The sequence below is a fragment of the Haliotis rubra genome, unplaced genomic scaffold, assembly GCF_003918875.1.
Source record: "Haliotis rubra isolate DU_JTF1 unplaced genomic scaffold, ASM391887v1 Scf550, whole genome shotgun sequence".
NCBI classification, from domain to species: Eukaryota; Metazoa; Mollusca; class Gastropoda; order Lepetellida; family Haliotidae; genus Haliotis; species Haliotis rubra.
Window position 1 is genome coordinate 241748 of NW_025767247.1, and position 23784 is coordinate 265531.

The 23784-nt window shown below is 42.5% G+C and overlaps 1 protein-coding gene across 1 annotated transcript in view; it reads right to left on the reverse strand.

Moving 5' to 3' along the window:
- Positions 1–14240: 14240 nt before the first annotated feature.
- The window catches only part of LOC124253755 (cytochrome P450 2J4-like), a 37609-nt gene continuing 28065 nt past the window's right edge, over positions 14241–23784 (reverse strand). The window contains exons 6-9 of the mRNA XM_046687579.1: positions 21415–21468; positions 19713–19770; positions 18155–18358; positions 14241–16521 (exon numbers count right to left, since the gene is read on the reverse strand). Of these exons, the coding sequence (XP_046543535.1) occupies positions 16346–16521; positions 18155–18358; positions 19713–19770; positions 21415–21468 (492 nt within the window). The 3' untranslated portion in view covers positions 14241–16345. The remainder of the gene's footprint in view (positions 16522–18154; positions 18359–19712; positions 19771–21414; positions 21469–23784) is intronic.

Genomic DNA, 23784 nt, shown 5'->3' on the forward strand with positions numbered 1-23784 from the left:
ATCCACTGGCTGTGTTAGGAACAATATATCCACTGATTGTATTATCAGCAAGATATCCACTTGTTGTGTTAGCAGCAAGATATCCACTTGTTGTGTTAGCAACAAGATATCCACTGGTTGTGTTAGCAGCAAGATATCCACTGGCTGTGTTAGCAGCAAGATATCCACTGGTTGTGTTAGCAGCAAGATATCCACTGGTTGTGTTAGGAACAAGATATCCACTGGTTGTGTTAGCAGCAAGATATCCACTGGTTGTGTTAGCAGCAAGATATCCACTGGTTGTGTTAGTAACAATATATCCACTGGCTGAGTTAACAGCAAGATATCATCTGGTTGTGTTAGGAACAATATATCCACTGGCTGTGTTATCATCAAGATATCCACTGGTTTGTGTTAGCAGCAGGTTATCCACTGGTTGTGTTATGAACAAGATATCCACTGGTTGTGTTAGCAGCAAGATATCCACTGGTTGTGTTAGTAACAATATATCCACTGGCTGAGTTAACAGCAAGATATCATTTGGTTGTGTTAGGAACAATATATCCACTGGCTGAGTTAACAGCAAGATATCATCTGGTTGTGTTAGGAACAATATATCCACTTGCTGTGTTATCAGCAAGATATCCACTGGTTGTGTTAGCAACAAGATATCCACTGATTGTGTTAGCAACAAGATATCCACTGGTTGTGTTAGCAACAAGATATCCACTGGTTGTGTTAGCAGCAAGATATCCACTGGTTGCTTTAATTGGAGAGCGATGTACAGGATATCTAGCTGTTGCGTTAACTAGATAACTGTGATAAATGCATGATATCGCGTGACTGTGCAAACAGCAGGATATCTACTGATATTGTTGACAATATTATATTACATGTGTAAATGTTTGATAGTGCGATAATCACCCACAACCTAACGTTTTTCGTTTTTTGTAACTGTTGAGTAACTCGGTTGACATTTGCTCCTCTGTTATCTCAGTGGCTACCAGGACTGGCTGCAGGGTTAGGCTGCAGGGTTAGGGTTAGGCTGCAGGGTTAGGGTTAGGCTGCAGGGTTAGGGTTAGGGTTAGGCTGCAGGGTTAGGGTTAGGGTGCAGGGTTAGGGTTAGGCTGCAGGGTTAGGGTTAGGGTTGCAGGGGGTTAGGGTTAGGGGTTAGGTGCAGGTTAGGGTTAGGCTGCAGGGTTAGGGTAGGCTGCAGGGTTAGGGTTAGGGTGCAGGGTTAGGGTAAGGCTGCAGGGTTAGGGTTAGGGTAGGCTGCAGGGTTAGGGTTAGGGTTAGGGTGCAGGTGCAGGTTAGGGTTAGGCTGCAGGGTTAGGCTGCAGGGTTAGGGTTAGGGTGCAGGGTTAGGGTAGGCTGCAGGGTTAGGGTTAGGGTTAGGGTGCAGGTGCAGGGTTAGGGTTAGGGTTAGGGTTAGGGTTAGGTTAGGGTTAGGGTTAGGGTTAGGGTTAGGGTTAGGGTTAGGGTGCAGGGTTAGGGTGCAGGGTTAGGGTAGGCTGCAGGGTTAGGGTTAGGGTTAGGGTGCAGGTGCAGGTTAGGGTTAGGCTGCAGGGTTAGGGTAGGCTGCAGGGTTAGGGTTAGGGTTAGGCTTCAGGGTTAGGGTTAGGCTGCAGGGCAGGCCGCGGTCAAACGACTTTCTGTCTGAGCATTTCGTAAGGAAGGACTAGGTTTTGCTCTGTTCAGAGCCTCGAACTAACGAACTTCGCAGTCAGTTTCGCTTTACAAGACACCAGGCCAAAGTAATCTCCATCATTCCACAGAAAAACAGTACATTACAACATTCAATATGTACAAATATGTAAAATACTCAAGGAACAGATTCATACACACATTTCTTTAACGCATCACTTTCATGCATTACTTCATTATGTTCGTTGACATCGTATATACATAAATATGGAAAATACGGATAATTATAGAGGAATATCTATTGATTCATTCTGTAAGGTGTTCTGTGCTATTCTTAAGAAAAGACTTCATACTTTATGTGACATAAACTCTGTCCTCTCTGAAACCCAGGCTGGTATTCGGCCAGGTAATTCATCTATGGATCAAATATATTGTTTACAAGCGATGATACAGAAATATTTGTCTAAAAAAGGTGATAGAATGTATTGTATATTTGCAGACTTTGAAAAAGCCTTTGATAGTGTTGATCATGAAGTGATATTTAAAAGCCTAATTAATATGGGTATTAGAGGGACATTTCTTAATGTAATTGTTTATATGTATTCAAATTTATCTGCTTGTGTTAGGACAGATCCAGGCCTATCAGGATGTTTTAAGTGTAATATTGGTATCCGTTCAGGGTTGTATCTTGAGTCCGCTGCTTTTTGTAAGTTTTATAAATCAGGTATCCCACGTGTTTGATAGTGATTCTGGTAATAGTATCTTTATTTCTGAAGATGTCCCCAGTGTTGCATCCCTCTTGTTTGCAGACGATGTGTCATGTTTATCTGACACAACAATACAGTTACACAGGAAGATGACACAACAATACAGTTACACAGGAAGATAACACACCAATACAGTTACACAGGAAGATAACACAACAATACAGTTACACAGGAAGATAAATGGGCTTGAGCAATTTTTTAATAATACAGGGATGATCAAAATTTGAGTAAAACAAAATTTATGTTTTTTCTAAAGGTGGTCCTCTTAGCCATTATGAAGAGTGTTTTTTTTTAAGGTGAGAAAATAGAGGTAGTGAATATATACTAGCCACATAAAGAAACTGTGCATTGTCAAAATATTATCCCAGTTGATAAGTACGGTAACAATGTCAAAGGTACATATAAACTTTAATGGAAGGATCATGAGACCATAACAAGTCGGGAGAATTTCAATTGAAAAGTCAATCACAATGACGTCACGAGTCCACAAGCGGGACAGGGGTCAAACGACCATGTCACAAGCTTAATAACGGGTATGTCCACAATCGGCATTGAGAACGGCAGTGCATCGACGACGCATAGAGTCTATCAAACGTGCAAGGAAGGCTTGTGGGATGTCACGCCAGATTCTCTCAAGTTCTGTTGCAAGGTCAAGGACGTTATCTGGCGGATGAGGAAGACGGCGTAGACGTCGATCCATCTCGTCCCAAACATGCTCTATCGGGGAGAGATCCGGTGAATTTGCAGACCAAGGCAGTAAGTCAACGTTGTGGTGTTGCAAGAAATCCATAGCAACCCTTGTCGTATGAGGGCAGGCATTGTCCTGTTGGAATGTTAACCCAGGGCCATGACGTTGCAGAAAAGGAATTGCCACAGGTCGAAGAATCTGATCCCTGTAGCCCACACCAGTTAAGTTGCCCTGAACAATCACCAAAGGAGTTCTTTGGCGTGCTGTTATTGCACCCCAAATCATCACGGAACCACCACCAAAGCGATTCCTCTCCAAGACACAGGCCTGTGCATAACGTTCTCCCACGCGTCCATAGGCACGTTGACGTCCATCACAATGGGATATGTTAAACCTGGATTCATCTCTAAAAACAACATTTCTCCATCAAAACAAGGGTCTGCGGACATGATTTCGGCACCACATTCGGCGAGCTTGTCGATGACGTGTCAGGATAGGCCGTATGGCGGGACGTCGTGGTCTGATCCCTTGATGACGTAAACGTTGTCGAACTGTGTTGGGGTGGATACGGCGAAGTCCTGGGATGGTTCGGGCAGTCATGACTGCAGTCTGAAACCTGTGGCGAAGATGGGTCACCCTTATCCATCTGTCCTGTCTTGGCGTTGTTACACGTGGACGTCCAGAACGTGGCCGATCAATGACGTCATTTGTGTTCTGGTAGCGTCTCACCAGTGCAGAAATTGCGTTCCGGTGGCAGTGGAAATGTGCAGCCACTTGTCGTTGAGACATTCCCCCACGGACCAGCCCAATGGCCTCATGACGTTGTGCAGACGTGAGCTTTGGCATGCTATGCGTTTCAATAGCCGTTTAATTTTTTGAACGTTCGCAAGGGCAGGGGTTGAGCTTTCCAAAGTGACAGTATTGTGTGGCATTCATTTGCTCTGTTTCTCTTTCCCGGAATGCACGTGCAACAACGTATTGCACGTCTCAAGGACGAACCCACTGACGTCACGGAACGTGGCACGTGCATGCATGTTGGATACATATCACTAATCTCTGAGTTTAAATCCTTATGTGTCTACACAGGTTTGATAAATTTAGATTTTAAATTTTTGTATGCACAATTTCTTTATGTGCCTAGTATATATAGATACTTAGGTGTTGTGTTTACATCATCTCCCTCATGGACTAAGTCTCAGTGTTGTCTTTCTGCTCAAGCACAAAAGGCTTTGCCATTCTATAATTATCAAAATAAATTAGGAACAATGCCTGCCTGTCTGTCTGTCTGTCTGTCTGTCTGTCTGTCTGTCTGTCTGTCTGTCTGTCTGTCTGTCTGTCTGTCTGTTTGTTTGTTTGTTTGTTTGTTTGTCTGTCTGTCTGTACTTTAGATACTTAGGTGTTGTGTTTACATCATCTCCCTCATGGACTAAGTCTCAGTGTTGTCTTTCTGCTCAAGCACAAAAGGCTTTGCCATTCTATAATTATCAAGATAAATTAGGAACAATGCCTGTCTGTCTGTCTGTCTGTCTCTCTGTCTGCCTCTCTGGCTGCCTGTCTGTCTGTCTGTCTGTCTGTCTGCCTGCCTGCCTGTCTCTCTGTCTGTGTGTCTATCTGACTGTCTATCTGTCTGTCTGTCTGTCTGTCTGTCTGTCTGTCTGTCTGTCTGCCTGTCTGTCTGTCTGTCTGCCTGCCTGCCTGCCTGTCTCTCTGTCTGTCGTCTATCTGTCTGTCTGTCTGTCTGTCTGTCTGTCTGCCTCTCTGTCTGTCTGTCTGTCTGTCTGCCTGCCTTGTAATTTAAATATATTTCACCCATACTACGACAAACGAATTATATATTTTTCAACATGACCTAGATAAACTGAAATAAGAACATATGGAACTAACAAATTGACTAAATCCAAGGCCCCCTGAATTAAGGTAAGTGATCACGTGAGTACATGGCCAGACATCAGTGCGACCTACTGATGTAACCATTGCTGAAAGTCAAGTGTTCCAATTGATCCAGTTGACACAGAATTATATAGATAGAAATATAATGAATTTCCTATTGTGTGATGGTGCTGAATAATAAAATATATTTCATTAGAAATTCAGTGTAGATGTTTGAATCAGTACTTAGACGGCATGACCAGCCCGAACCAGCACCACATAATCGATTATTAAGAGATCACTCTACCCCCATGTATAGTGGAACACAGTACACTGTTACCAGGGGGTGCTACCGAGTTAGTTGTGCTGTGGGATACTAGGCAAAGACTGACATGCATCCGATGCATTTGCATCGTGAGGTCGGTTATCAAGGGTACATTTGATAACAATCCGGTGGTGACGTCAATACAGTGTGACGTCAATACAGTACTTATCGCCTGACTATTAAAGTTAACGTCAATACAGTTCAGGCCAAGGTGTACTTTACTACACTATACATGGAGGCAGAACAAGGTGTAATTTATGACACTATACATGGAGGCAGAACAAGGTGTACTTTATTAAATTATACATGGAGGCAGAACAAGGTGTACTTTATGACACTATACATGGAGGCACAACAAGGTGTACTTTATTACACTATACATGGAGGCAGAACAAGGTGTACTTTACTACACTATACATGGAGGCAGAACAAGGTGTAATTTATGACACTATACATGGAGGCAGAACAAGGTGTACTTTATTAAATTATACATGGAGGCAGAACAAGGTGTACTTTATGACACTATACATGGAGGCACAACAAGGTGTACTTTATGACACTATACATGGAGGCAGAACAAGGTGTACTTTACTACACTATACATGGAGGCAGAACAAGGTGTACTTTATGACACTATACATGGAGGCAGAACAAGGTGTACTTTATTACACTATACATGGAGGCAGAACAAGGTGTACTTTATTACACTATACATGGAGGCAGAAGGTGCAGAACAAGGTGTACTTTATTACACTATACATGGAGGCAGAACAAGGTGTACTTTATTACACTATACATGGAGGCAGAACAAGGTGTACCTACGACACTATACATGGAGGCAGAACAAGGTGTACTTTATTACACTATACATGGAGGCAGAACAAGGTGTACTTTATTACACTATACATGGAGGCAGAACAAGGTGTACTTTACGACACTATACATGGAGGCAGAACAAGGTGTACTTTATTACACTATACATGGAGGCAGAACAAGGTGTACTTTATGACACTATACATGGAGGCAGAACTAAGGTGTACTTTATTACACTATACATGGAGGCAGAACAAGGTGTACTTTATTACACTATACATGGAGGCAGAACAAGGTGTACTTTATTACACTATACATGGAGGCAGAACAAGGTGTACTCTATTACACTATACATGGAGGCAGAACAAGGTGTACTCTATTACACTATACATGGAGGCAGAACAAGGTGTACTGTATTACACTATACATAGAGGCAGAACAAGGTGTACTCTATTACACTGTACATGGAGGCAGAACAAGGTGTACTTTACTACACTATACATGGAGGCACAACAAGGTGTACTTTATTACACTATACATGGAGGCAGAACAAGGTGTACTTTACTACACTATACATGGAGGCAGAACAAGGTGTACTTTATTACACTGTACATGGAGGCAGAACAAGGTGTACTTTACTACACTATACATGGAGGCAGAACAAGGTGTACTTTATTACATTATACATGGAGGCACAACAAGGTGTACTTTATTACACTATACATGGAGGCACAACAAGGTGTACTTTACTACACTATACATGGAGGCAGAACAAGGTGTACTTTATTACATTATACATGGAGGCAGAACTAGGTGTACTTTATTAAATTATACATGGAGGCAGAACTAGGTGTACTTTATTACACTATACATGGAGGCAGAACAAGGTGTACTTTATTACATTATACATGGAGGCAGAACAAGGTGTACTTTACTACACTATACATGGAGGCAGAACAAGGTGTACTTTATTACATTATACATGGAGGCAGAACTAGGTGTACTTTATTACACTATACATGGAGGCAGAACAAGGTGTACTTTATTACACTGTACATGGAGGCAGAACAAGGTGTACTTTATTACACTATACATGGAGGCAGAACAAGGTGTACTTTATTACACTATACATGGAGGCAGAACAAGGTGTACTTTATTACACTATACATGGAGGCAGAACAAGGTGTACTTTATTACACTATACATGGAGGCAGAACAAGGTGTACTTTATTACGTTATACATGGAGGCAGAACAAGGTGTACTTTATTACACTATACATGGAGGCAGAACAAGGTGTACTTTATTACACTATACATGGAGGCAGAACAAGGTGTACTTTATTACACTGTACATGGAGGCAGAACAAGGTGTACTTTATTACACTATACATGGAGGCAGAACAAGGTGTGCTTTATTACACTATACATGGAGGTAGAACAAGGTGTACTTTATTACACTATACATGGAGGCAGAACAAGGTGTACTTTATTACACTATACATGGAGGCAGAACAAGGTGTACTTTATTACACTATACATGGAGGCAGAACAAGGTGTACTTTATTACACTATACATGGAGGCAGAACAAGGTGTACTTTACTACACTATACATGGAGGCACAACAAGGTGTACTTTATTACACTATACATGGAGGCAGAACAAGGTGTACTTTATTACACTGTACATGGAGGCAGAACAAGGTGTACTTTATTACACTACACATGGAGGCAGAACTAGGTGTACTTTATTACACTATACATGGAGGCAGAACAAGGTGTAGGTTATTACACTGTACATGGAGGCAGAACTAGGTGTACTTTATTACACTATACATGGAGGCAGAACAAGGTGTACTTTATTACATTATACATGGAGGCAGAACAAGGTGTACTTTATTACATTATACATGGAGGCAGAACTAGGTGTACTTTATTACACTATACATGGAGGCAGAACAAGGTGTACTTTATTACACTTTACATGGAGGCAGAACAAGGTGTACTTCATTTCATTATACATGGAGGCAGAACAAGGTGTACTTTACTACACTATACATGGAGGCGGAACAAGGTGTACTTTATTACATTATACATGGAGGCAGAACAAGGTGTACTTTATTACACTATACATGGAGGCAGAACAAGGTGTACTTTATTACACTATACATGGAGGCAGAACTAGGTGTACTTTATTACACTATACATTGAGGCAGAACAAGGTGTAGGTTATTACACTGTACATAGAGGCAGAACTAGGTGTACTTTATTACACTATACATGGAGGCAGAACAAGGTGTACTTTATTACACTATACATGGAGGCACAACAAGGTGTACTTCATTACATTATACATGGAGGCAGAACAAGGTGTACTTTACTACACTATACATGGAGGCGGAACAAGGTGTACTCTATTACACTACACATGGAGGCAGAACAAGGTGTACTCTATTACACTACACATGGAGGCAGAACAAGGTGTACTCTATTACACTACACATGGAGGCAGAACAAGGTGTACTGTATTACACTATACATAGAGGCAGAACAAGGTGTACTCTATTACACTGTACATGGAGGCAGAACAAGGTGTACTTTACTACACTATACATGGAGGCAGAACAAGGTGTACTTTACTACACTATACATGGAGGCAGAACAAGGTGTACTTACGACATTATACATGGAGGCAGAACAAGGGTTTTTGTTTTAGGAGACTGCTGATTTGATGTGACGGTTTGCCAATGTAGGGGGATGGATATCTTGCAACAAGCTGGCATAGATACCACCTTCTCCGCGTCCTCCAGCCTTAACAACATTCTCCATGCCAATGGAAGAAAACCCGCCACCGTAAAGAACAACAACCCTAAATGTGTCATCTACAAAATAAACTGTGATTGTGGGCAGAGCTACATAGGCGAAACTTCCCGACCCATCAACACCCGAGTGAAAGAACATCAGACCTCTGTTACCAATTCCGACAGCAAATCAGCCATTTCCGACCACATCAAAGCAAGCCCCAATCATCAAATAGAGTGGTCTGACATCACCATTCTCGCTAACAAACAAACAGACTTCACTAAACGCAAGCTCACCGAAGCCATCCACATCAAACGCCAAAAGCCCACCATCAACCGAGACCAAGGATACTTCATTCCATCTGCTTATGATGCACTCATCCACCAAGCCCAATCTACTGTATAAACTCTGCTGTATAAACATCTCATTATTATTTGTACATCATTGGCTTCCACCCTGTCCTTTGTCTACTCTCTGGCTTCATCAGCTTTCTGCCTAGCCAATTATGTTAATTATGTTGTTTTCTTTGTTACATTGTTACATCCAGTATATATATACTCCCCCTTCTTCAAGTCCCATAATGCTTGACAACGGTACAAGAATCTGTATTGAAACGTCGCACTCACGAATAAAAGAAGATGTTATCCATAAAGTTTGTTCTATATTATACTGTATTTCCTATGTAAACCCCCTGGTCAATTATCAACCATATTTAGTTTTGTTCTATCTCGAAAAAGCGTTTTTCCAGTGGACGTTAACAAAAGTGATTCACATTTTGCGACCAGAAAGTGGGATATTGATGGGAGAACATGAACATGACGATGAAGACTGTTTCTGATAGTGGAATAAAATCAGAATTAAAGCATTCAAGGCAAAGTTGTGCTGCTCGTTTCACAAGTTTAGTGAACCATGCTAAGTTGTACATCGAGAGTAAGTGTGGCGCTCCCATGTTAGTGAAGGCTAAAGAAGATGTTGGCCAAGCTTTAGAATCCCTTGAAATTGCTCATGACAGTGTTCCTAAAGGATATGTCAGTTGCAGTAAACTGGTATGTGGACAGGTAATTACTTGCTCGTAGGTGTTTACAGCAGCTAGGTAATTACCTTCAGCATGAGACAGAAACTACTTGTCCATCAAAACCAGCCCGCACATTCAAGTCAGACCTAACTAAGAAAACACAGCAAGCGAACGTTGTGATGGCAAGTAGTGAAGCTGATGTGTATGAACATGCTTGTCAACATGGTCAACCAGACAGCAGGCTTGACGGTAGAACACATTCCAGTAGGGCCAATACACGACACAGTACTAGCACAGAGGCTGGACACAACACATTACTAGCACAGAGGCTGGACACACACTCGTACTTCACAGAGGCTGGACACACACTCATACTTCACAGAGGCTGGACACACACACATACTTCACAGAGGCTGGACACACACAGTACTAGCACAGAGGCTGGACACACACACTCATACTCACTCACACTTCACAGAGGCTGGATACACACACATACTTCACAGAGGCTGGATACACATACATACTTCACAGAGGCTGGATACACATACATACTTCACAGAGGTTGGATACACATACATACTTCACAGAGGCTGGACACAACACAGTACTAGCACAGAGGCTGGACACACACTCGAACTTCACAGAGGCTGGACACACACTCATACTTCACAGAGGCTGGATACACACACATACTTCACAGAGGCTGGACACACACACATACTTCACAGAGGCTGGACACACACACATGCTTCACAGAGGCTGGACACACACTCACACTTCACAGAGGCTGGACACAACACATACTTCACAGAGGCTGGACACACACACACTACTTCACAGAGGCTGGACACACACACATACTTCACAGAGGCTGGACACACACACATACTTCACAGAGGCTGGACACACACTCACACTTCACAGAGGCTGGACACACACTCATACTTCACAGAGGCTGGACACACACACATACTTCACAGAGAGGTACTGGACACACACTCACACACACACTTCACAGAGGCTGGACACACACACACTTCACAGAGGCTGGACACACACTCACACTTCACAGAGGCTGGACACACACTCACACTTCACAGAGGCTGGACACACACTCACACTTCACAGAGGCTGGACACACACTCACACTTCACAGAGGCTGGACACACACACACATACTTCACAGAGGCTGGACACACACACATACTTCACAGAGGCTGGACACACACTCAGACTTAGCACAGAGGCTGGACACACACACACTTCACAGAGGCTGGACACACACAGCACTTCACAGAGGCTGGACACACTTCACACACACACACTACTTCACAGAGGCTGGACACACATACTTCACAGAGGCTGGACACACATACTTCACAGAGGCTGACACACACATACTTCACAGAGGCTGGACACACACACAGTACTAGCACAGAGGCTGGACACTCACACACACACACACATACTTCACAGAGGCTGGACACACACACATACTTCACAGAGGCTGGACACACACACATACTTCACAGAGGCTGGACACACACACATACTTCACAGAGGCTGGACACACACACAGTACTTCACAGAGGCTGGACACACACTCACACTTCACAGAGGCTGGACACACACTCATACTTCACAGAGGCTGGACACACACACATACTTCACAGAGGCTGGACACAGACAGAGCTGGACACACTCACACTTCACAGAGGCTGGACACACACTCACACTTCACAGAGGCTGGACACACACTCACACTTCACAGAGGCTGGACACACACTCACACTTCACAGAGGCTGGACACACACTCACACTTCACAGAGGCTGGACACACACACATACTTCACAGAGGCTGGACACACACACATACTTCACAGAGGCTGGACACACACTCATACTTCACAGAGGCTGGACACACACACACACAGAGGCTGGACACACTTCACAGAGGCTGGACACACACACATACTTCACAGAGGCTGGACACACACACATACTTCACAGAGGCTGGACACACACTCACACTTCACAGAGGCTGGACACACACTCACACTTCACAGAGGCTGGACACACACTCACACTTCACAGAGGCTGGACACACACTCATACTTCACAGAGGCTGGACACACACTCACACTTCACAGAGGCTGGACACACACTCACACTTCACAGAGGCTGGACACACACTCACACTTCACAGAGGCTGGACACACACACACTCATACTTCACAGAGGCTGGACACACACTCATACTTCACAGAGGCTGGACACACACTCACACTTCACAGAGGCTGGACACACACACATACTTCACAGAGGCTGGACACAACACAGTACTAGCACAGAGGCTGGACACACACTCACACTTCACAGAGGCTGGACACACACACATACTTCACAGAGGCTGGACACAACACAGTACTAGCACAGAGGCTGGACACACACTCACACTTCACAGAGGCTGGACACACACTCATACTTCACAGAGGCTGGACACACACACATACTTCACAGAGGCTGGACACAACACAGTACTAGCACAGAGGCTGGACACACACTCACACTTCACAGAGGCTGGACACACACTCACACTTCACAGAGGCTGGACACACACTCACACTTCACAGAGGCTGGACACACACTCATACTTCACAGAGGCTGGACACACACACACTACTCACAGAGGCTGGACACACACTCATACTTCACAGAGGCTGGACACACACTCATACTTCACAGAGGCTGGACACACACTCACACTTCACAGAGGCTGGACACACACTCATACTTCACAGAGGCTGGACACACACACACTCACACTTCACAGAGGCTGGACACACACTCATACTTCACAGAGGCTGGACACACTCACACTTCACAGAGGCTGGACACACACACATACTTCACAGAGGCTGGACACACACACATACTTCACAGAGGCTGGACACACACTCACACTTCACAGAGGCTGGACACACACTCACACTTCACAGAGGCTGGACACACACTCATACTTCGCAGAGGCTGGACACACACTCACACTTCGCAGAGGCTGGACACACACTCATACTTCACAGAGGCTGGACACACACTCATACTTCACAGCACACACAGCAGAGAAAGCAGCTGAACTTGAAACTGAGCGCGCTAGGCAGTACAGCAAAGGCATCCTGCATGGGTCCAGTGTGTGAAGCCCATTGTTTGGTGTCCCCTTCCGTGATATTGCTGGAATATTGCTAAAAGCGGTGTAAAACCATACTCACCCACTCATTCGATGATATGTTTAATAAAACGCCAACCTCTCACTCAGATCTGGCAGTCTAAACACTGGTGCTACACAGGCCGTTTCCAATTCTGAGATTAAGGGTGTTGATGGATCCTTAATACCAGAGGAGTAGGTGCTTGCATGTGTATTGATGAATGATAATAAGAAGGTTAGTGGCATGCTCTAAGGTGATACAACTGAAACGTTGAGCAGTTGTCAGTGGCTACAGTACTGATGGATCTCCAGACCAGACTAACGGCAGCAAAGGCAGCAGCCAGGTGAAGGGAGTTCCACAGCACAGCGTGTTTGAATGATCTGGCGTCGAATGTCTTCAACCTGTTATGAGGAGGAATTTGTCAGCTGGACGATGGTTTCTAGAATTCTGAACACCACTGTAAGCGTCTGACAATATGGAGCGGAGATCGTGGCGCCACTCATGAATGTATTTCCATCAACTTGTATATTCACAGAAGGAAGTACACGAGTGCTGGGTGGCAAACATGTTGGTAGATTGTGTCATCAAACCGGATAACATTAGCCTTTGAATGACTGTGGCCTAAGAGACATTCACTCACTCATTTTCTTGTATGGGAAAGTGATTAAGTACTATTGATGGACACAGTCACATTTGTCAGATCTTTCCCTCTGAATTCTTTTGCGAATAGATTTTCAACTTCTTGTTTGAATGTGGAAGTTTACACGTAACGGCATATCCGTTTGGGTCTTTGGTCGGTGAACTAATCATCGTCTTATGTTGTATGTAATCACTGATTGAAACTGTTTGTCTGTATAGTTGTCCACCTCATTCAGCCAACTGCAAACATCCCCTTGATCAGCCATTTGGTATTTGACGTGAGCAAAACTATACGAGCTTCTTTTAGGGGAGAATTAGTCTCGTCATATGGATGGTACCGTGTAATGTGTGACTATTGTAGGCTTACGATCGCTTTGTGCAAGAGGCGGGTGACCCTACAATTACCTTACAATCAGAGTTACGACTATTGTAGAGATTCAATCGTTTTGTGCAAGTGGGCCCTGCTCTATAAATACCTCACAGAGATCGTGCATCATTACAAACTGAATATATTATGTTAACAATCAAGTCAAGTTGACAACACTAGATATTCTCTATACAATACCTCACAGACATCGTGCATCATTACAAACTGAATATATTATATTAACAATCAAGTCAAGTTGACAACACTAGATATTCTCTATACAATACCTCACAGACATCGTGCATCATTACAAACTGAATATATTATGTTAACAATGAAGTCAAGTTGACAACACTAGATATTCTCTATACAATACCTCACAGACATCGTGCATCATTACAAACTGAATATATTATGTTAACAATGAAGTCAAGTTGACAACACTAGATATTCTCTATACAATACCTCACAGACATCGTGCATCATTACAAACTGAATATATTATGTTAACAATGAAGTCAAGTTGACAACACTAGATATTCTCTATACAATACCTCACAGATATCGTGCATCATTACAAACTGAATATATTATGTTAACAATGAAGTCAAGTTGACAACACTAGATATTCTCTATACAATACCTCACAGAGATCGTGCATCATTACAAACTGAATATATTATGTTAACAATGAAGTCAAGTTGACAACACTAGACATTCTCTATACAATACCTCACAGACATCGTGCATCATTACAAACTGAATATATTATGTTAACAATGAAGTCAAGTTGACAACACTAGATATTCTCTATACAATACCTCACAGAGATCGTGCATCATTACAAACTGAATATATTATGTTAACAATCAAGTCAAATTGACAACACTATATATTGTCTATTCAATACCTCACAGACATCGTGCATCATTACAAACTGAATAAATTATGTTAACAATGAAGTCAAGTTGACAACACTACATATTCTCTATACAATACCTCACAGACATCGTGCATCATTACAAACTGAATATATTATGTTAACAATCAAGTCAAGTTGACAACACTAGATATTCTCTATACAACACCTCACAGACATCGTGCATCATTACAAACTGAATATATTATGTTAACAATCAAGTCAAGTTGACAACACTAGATATTCTCTATACAATACCTCACAGACATCATGCATCATTACAAACTGAATATATTATGTTAACAATGAAGTCAAGTTGACAACACTAGATATTCTCTATACTATACCTCACAGACATCGTGCATCATTACAAACTGAATATATTATGTTAACAATGAAGTCAAGTTGACAACACTAGATATTCTCTATACAACACCTCACAGACATCGTGCATCATTACAAACTGAATATATTATGTTAACAATGAAGTCAAGTTGACAACACTAGATATTCTCTATACAATACCTCACAGACATCGTGCATCATTACAAACTGAATATATTATGTTAACAATGAAGTCAAGTTGACAACACTAGATATTCTCTATACAACACCTCACAGAGATCGTGCATCATTACAAACTGAATATATTATGTTAACAATCAAGTCAAGTTGACAACACTAGATATTCTCTATACAACACCTCACAGACATCGTGCATCATTACAAACTGAATATATTATGTTAACAATCAAGTCAAGTTGACAACACTAGATATTCTCTATACAATACCTCACAGACATCATGCATCATTACAAACTGAATATATTATGTTAACAATGAAGTCAAGTTGACAACACTAGATATTCTCTATACAATACCTCACAGACATCGTGCATCATTACAAACTGAATATATTATGTTAACAATCAAGTCAAGTTGACAACACTAGATATTCTCTATACAACACCTCACAGACATCGTGCATCATTACAAACTGAATATATTATGTTAACAATGAAGTCAAGTTGACAACACTAGATATTCTCTATACAATACCTCACAGACATCGTGCATCATTACAAACTGAATATATTATGTTAACAATGAAGTCAAGTTGACAACACTAGATATTCTCTATACAACACCTCACAGAGATCGTGCATCATTACAAACTGAATATATTATGTTAACAATGAAGTCAAGTTGACAACACTAGATATTCTCTATACAATACCTCACAGACATCGTGCATCATTACAAACTGAATATTTATGTTAACAGTAACGGTAAGTTTCTGACATTCTCTGAACTAGCGTTTGGTAACCACTACTTCGAAAGGCCTCGGAGATCGCGTTAATCCAGTCACCCCTTCCAGGTTCAACGTGGCCCCTTCTACTTTCCTAAATGTGAACCATTGTAGAAGATTTGCAAAGTAGAGAAACAGTTCCATCTTGGCGAGAGTCTCACCGGCACACACACGCGGCCCTGTGCAGAACAGAATGTACCACGTATTGAATAACCAGCCACAAGAAGACCATATGCCATGTCATTACAATACATCACACGACGATCAATTCACAAAAACACAGACATGGTGTTACATGTTCACCAACACAGAAAGGAGTGATTGTATGATAAGCCATGTTACATGTTCACCATCACAAAAGGGCGTTATTGTATGATAAGCCATGTCACATGTTCACCATCACAGAAGGGCGTTATTATAAGGGTAATGCTATTTTTGAGGGCATTATCATTTGCAGAAGGCCGAGGTCTTCCATTATTTCGAAAGACCGAAAAAAATAGCATTACCGTTATTATTGCTAAAATACATGGAATTTGTGTTGAAAAGAAAAAGGAAACAATGAAGGAATTTGACTGTAAGTTTACCCAAATCAACTTCTGACGGGGTTGACTGCCCGAATGCAGTTACGTCATCGAACAATTCAGGTGACGTCACGACAGAAAGTGACGATATTCGACCTTGGCCTTTGACAAGACCATAGCCTGCAACATGTCAAACCATGTCAGTGTTCGGTTTTGGTCCATCAACAGCCTTAATAGTGCAATTGTTAAGGTTAGCACCAACAAGAAAGCCAATATTACCGCTATTTAAAGCGGGAATTCGGGTTGCTTTGACTTGTTTGACCCATAATACTTGCCAGTCGAAAGCCAGTTAATGTCGAATGAACCGACGCACCCAATATGACGTCACTTGACAACAGAACTGATAGTGGCCTATCGTTAAGGTTGAGCGGTCCAATATCATTTGCAGCGGCCCGCAAATTTCTGATAATAGGAGGGCCGTTTCATGATAATTCCATGAATTTTAGCAATAATGAATGATAAGCCATGTCACATGTTCACCATGTATAAGCCATGTCACATGTTCACCAACACATAAAGGCGTTATTGTATGATAAGCAATGTCACATGTTCACCAACACAGAAGGGCGTGATTGGATGATAAGCCATGTTACATGTTCACCAACACAGAAGGGCGTGATTGGATGATAAGCCATGTCACATGTTCACCATCACATAAAGGCGTTATTGTATGATAAGCAATGTCACATGTTCGACAACACAGAAGGGCGTTATTGTATGATAAGCCATGTTACATGTTCACCAACACAGAAGGGCGTGATTGGATGATAAGCCATGTTACATGTTCACCAACACAGAAGGGCGTGATTGGATGATAAGCAGTGTTACATGTTCACCAACACAGAAGGGCGTGATTGGATGATAAGCCATGTTACATGTTCACCAACACATAAAGGCGTTATTGTATGATAAGCAATGTCACATGTTCACCAACACAGAAGGGCGTGATTGGATGATAAGCCATGTCACATGTTCACCAACACAGAAGGGCGTGATTGCATGATAAGCCATGTTACATGTTCACCAGAGGAAAAGCGCGTAACTGTACGATAGACAATTAAGGAATTTAGTATGTTTACCTGTTGAAAAGAAGAGATTGTATGATATGCAGTGTTAAATATTTTGAATATTTGCCTCTAGAAAAGGGGTAGTTGTATGAAAAGCAAGTATACATGCACATAAACTCTCGGAAAAACAGGTAAATGTACCACACGCAATGTTACACGTTTACCTGCAGAAAAGGGCATGAAATATTCTCCTCTGCGGACCTTCCCGTCTTCCAGGAATCGACATGGGTTGAACGTCCCGGGGTCCGGCCAGAGAGTGGGGTCTTGGTGAACAGACAGCAGGTTGACGAGGACGATGGATTCCCGGGGGATGTTGAATCCCCCGAGGGTGGTGTCTTGTAGTGTGGCGTGAGGAACGGACAGGGGAGCTGTGGGTGGAGACAAATACAGCTACGTGATGGCAGGGGTCACAGCTGGGAACAACATATCGGCCACAACATGGCGGCGCCCAGGCGGCTAGATCAGCTGTATGTCTTAGACAGTTACATAACTGGAGTCTCTAAGATGACCCATTCAGAAACCTAGACGATACACACGACGGAAAACGTCTGAGAGGAATTGTCGAACCTGTGTACACTGTACTTCTCCTGGCTCCAACGTACATACATCTAGCAGCCTACACTGTACTTCTCATGGCTCCAACGTACATACATCTAGCAGCCTACACTGTACTTCTCATGGCTCCAACGTACATACATCTAGCAGCCTACACTGTACTTCTCCTTGCCCCAACGTATATACATCTAGCAGCCTACACTGTACTTCTCATGGCTCCAACGTACATACATCTAGCAGCCTACACTGTACTTCTCCTTGCCCCAACGTACATACATCTAGCAGCCTACACTGTACTTCTCATGGCTCCAACGTACATACATCTAGCAGCCTACACTGTACTTCTCCTGGCTCCAACGTACATACATCTAGCAGCCTACACTGTACTGCCCCAACGTAGCACTTCTCCTGGCTCCAACGTACATACATCTAGCATCCTACACTGTACTTCTCATGGCTCCAACGTACATACATCTAGCATCCTACACTGTACTTCTCATGTCTCCAACGTACATACATATAGCAGCCTACACTGTACTTCTCATGGCTCCAACGTACATACATCTAGCAGCCTACACTGTACTTCTCATGGCTCCAACCTACATACATCTAGCAGCGTACACTGTACTTCTCCTGGCTCCAACGTACATACATATAGCAGCCTACACTGTACTTCTCATGGCTCCAACGTACATACATATAGCAGCCTACACTGTACTTCTCATGGCTCCAACGTACATACATCTACTCGAATAATTGTAGTCTAGACCACGTCCCTGGTGTAACTGACAAGTTTGAAGTACTAAAATATGTGATTTACAACATAACATGTTACATTTAACTAACATCTCAAGGCCCTGAGTGTTCGCGGTCACCCTTACCTCTCTTAGATATTCTCTGTATCTCACACAGTGTAGCTTTATCAAAGGTCTCTCTTACCTATTGTGGATATTCTCTGTATCTCACACAGTGTAGCTTTATCAAAAGTCTCTCTTACCTATTGTGGATATTCTCTGTATCTCACACAGGGTAGCTTTATCAAAGGTCTCTCTTACCTCTCTTAGATATTCTCAGTATCTCACAGTGTAGCTTTATCAAAGGTCTCTCTTACCTCTCTTAGATATTCTCAGTATCTCACAGTGTAGCTTTATCAAAGGTCGCTCTTACCTATGGTGGATATTCTCTGTATCTCACACAGTGTAGCTTTAACAAAGGTCTCTCTTACCTATGGTGGATATTCTCTGTATCTCACACAGTGTTGCTTCAAAAAAGGTCGCTCTTACCTATTGTGGATATTCTCTGTATCTCACACAGTTTAGCCATATCAAAGGCCTCTCTTACCTATGGTGGATATTCTCTGTATCTCAAACAGTGTAGCTTTATCAAAGGTCTCTCTTACCTATGGTGGATATTCTCTGTATCTCACACAGTGTAGCTTTATCAAAGTCTCTCTTACCTATGGTGGATATTCTCTGTATCTCACATAGTGTAGCTTTATCAAAGGTCTCTCTTACCTATGGTGGATATTCTCTGTATCTCACACAGTGTAGCTTTAACAAAGGTCTCTCTTACCTATGGTGGATATTCTCTGTATCTCACACAGTGTAGCTAAAACAAATGTCCCTCTTACCTTTCTTAGATATTCTTTGTATCTCACAGTGTAGCTTTAACAAAGGCCTCTCTTACCTATGGTGGATATTCTCTGTATCTCACACAGTGTAGTTGCAACAAAGGTCTCTCTTACCTATGGTGGATATTCTCTGTATCTCACACAGTGTAGCTTTAACAAAGGTCTCTCTTACCTCTCTTAGATATTCTCTGTATCTCACAGTGTAGCTTCAACAAAGGTCTCTCTTACCTATGGTGGATATGCTCTGTATCTCACACAGTGTAGCTTTAACAAAGGTCTCTCTTACCTATGGTGGATATTCCCAGTATCTCACAGTGTAGCTTTATCAAAGGTCTCTCTTACCTATGGTGGATATTCTCTGTATCTCACACAGTGTAGCTTTAACAAAGGTCTCTCTTACCTATGGTGGATATTCTCTGTATCTCACAGTGTAGCTTCAAAAAAGGTCGCTCTTACCTATGGTGGATATTCTCTGTATCTCACAGTGTAGCTTTATCAAAGGTCTTTCTTACCTATGGTGGATATTCTCTGTATCTCACACAGTGTAGCTTTATCAAAGGTCTCTCTTATCTATGGTGGATATTCTCTGTATCTCACACAGTGTAGCTTTATCAAAGGTCGCTCTTACCTATGGTGGATATTCTCTGTATCTCACACAGTGTAGCTTCAAACAAGGTCGCTCTTACCTATGGTGGATATTCTCAGTATCTCACAGTGTAGCTTTAGCAAAGGTCGCTCTTACCTATGGTGGATATTCTCTGTATCTCACTCAGTGTAGCCTTAACAAAGGTCTCTCTTACCTATGGTGGATATTCTCTGTATCTCACACAGTGTAGCTTTAACAAAGGTCTCTCTTACCTATGGTGGATATTCTCTGTATCTCACACAGTGTAGCTTTAACAAAGGTCTCTCTTACCTATGGTGGATATTCTCTGTATCTCACACAGTGTAGCTTCAAAAAAGGTCGCTCTTACCTAAGGTGGATATTCTCAGTATCTCACAGTGTAGCTTTAACAAAGGTCTCTCTTACCTATGGTGGATATTCTCTGTATCTCACAGTGTAGCCTTAACAAAGGTCTCTCTTACCTATGGTGGATATTCTCAGTATCTCACAGTGTAGCTTTAACAAAGGTCTCTCTTACCTATGGTGGATATTCTCTGTATCTCACAGTGTAGCCTTAACAAAGGTCTCTCTTACCTATGGTGGATATTCTCTGTATCTCACAGTGTAGCCTCAACATATGGCAACTTGAATCTGTCTTGGAACTGCACCGTTCTGCCAGGACCAATGACCTGCAACCAAAGAGTGTGACATGAGCACATATCTGTGTATCACATGATTGCCACGGCCACATGTCATTTACCCGGACATGTAAACAACAATTAATGCACTATGCCTTCACTTGGTATACAGTTGCTGTATCCGGCATCTTATAATGTATAAAAGCAACACTTTAATCCATCAGGTAATTGAAACCGATTCTAGGTTGTATATTGCTATGACAATAGGACTGTATAGAGTCACCATAATTGTTAGAATATACAAACAATGCTAATCCTGTGCTATAAGTACAGCCAGTGTGAGTGTAACTATCAGTCGACACTCACGTACATTCATTTACCTCAGCTGGAACAATCAGGTTCTCAGGAAATTATTACATTACGATGTCTGAGATGACAGACAGTTGAAAAAAATGTTTTAAACTATTGCTCAAAGCAAGGTTTAAAATACATATATATTAGTACACAAGTATAACATTTTAAGATAAACTTTGCACATGGAACACATGTACCGACACCCCATATTACCTAAGATAAACTCTTACCAAACAAATATTTCAGTTTTCGGTGGTACAAAAAGGGATATGAGTAAACAGATAATTAACTATTCAAGACAAAGAAATGCACAGGCCAAAAATACGGACCGACTGAGTTTGGTTTTCCGCCGCTTTTAGGAATATTCCAGCAACATCACGGCGGCCAAATATACGGAAATGTATTAACCTTGAACATTAGTGAAGGAAATTCGACACACGGATGAACATATGCATTGTTGTCATTGTCAGCATTCATTGAGTTCACTCACTGCACATGTGTGGACACAAGGGGGGGCGCTCAGGTCGGTACCTCGTATCACCACCGCCTTTGAAGGGACTGCACAAGTCGTCGGATGTTTGCTTGGGGAATTCTTCGCCATTCCTAATGCAAGGCGTTGGCAAGTTCTGTAAGTGTCTGAGAGTGTCTGAGAGTGTCTGAGGACGATAGTGACGTCTACGAACGCGTCGATCAAGTTCATCCCAGAGATGCTCGATCGGGTTCAGACTAGGCGCTTTTGAAGGCCAGGGAAGGACACTGACGTTTGCTTTGGCGAGATAGGCACCTGTTACACTAGCTGTGTGGGGTAGAGCCGCATCGTGTTGGAACAGCTCCCTCTGGTGGTTAAACAGTGGGAGGAGGTGAGGTGGCAGGATTTGGTCGATGTAGCGATTTGCTGTAAGATTGCCTTGAACCACCACTAGCTCTGATCTATCCCTGTAGGACATGGCTCCACACACCATAACGCTATCTCCGTAAAAATCTGTCCACCTGTTCGACGCAAGATGTTCGTATCGACGTCGGTAGACACGATGTCTCCCATCACCGTCGTTGCAGGAGGAAACGCGATTCATTGCTGAAACAAACGCATTGCAAATTGCCCAGGGTTAGTGCCTGTACCCTGTTGCACAACTGGATACTTCGTTGTCGGTGTAGTCGTGTCAGGACAGGTCCAACTTTTCTGATGATTTGGTCGGAAATTCTTCGAAGACCGTTGCTGTAGCAAATCGGTGACGTAGGTTAAACACCCGGATGAATCGGTCCTGAGCAGGAGTGGTCACTCTTGGTTTTCCACTTCTGGGACGATTTTGGGTCGAATTGAAACGGGTATATCAATGTCATAATCGAGTGGGGTGCTGGGGGGGACGTTGATATGTCTTGCAACAACAGACTGGGACGCCCTTGCTCCCAATCGTCCAATGGCTTATTTCGGTCAGTAGCATTCAATCTTGGCCTTTTTTTACCTTCGTTTACGTCGTAAATTTTGTAATGAAATGATGAATATGGTTTGGCCTTTTATAGTCGATATCTCTACTCATGTTTCCGAAACATTGCACGTGAACAACGTTTTCTGCATTCTCTTTTCATGTATCGTTGTCATTTTTTATGACAAACATTTACAAACACATTTTGAGATGCGTTTGCGTGCAGTACACAACACCCAAGACACGATTAACGGGATTCAAACATAGGACTTGTCTTAATGACGATTGCTGTCAAACTATATCGAAATGAAGTTTATTTTATTAAAGAGTGGATAACACTGTGGTTTATGTGTGACAGTGATGGATATGTGACAATGGCGAATGTTTGACAATGCTAAGTGTGTTGCAATGGTGTATGTGTGACAACGGTGTGTGTGAGTGTCGACAACGCTGTCTAAAAGAAAGTCGACATTGCTAGGTGAGAGATAGTGTACATTAGTGGGCGAGAGAGAATAGACATTGGTGGGTGGGAGAGTCGACATTGGTGGGTGGGAGTCGATATTGGTGGGTGTGAGAGAGTCGACATTGG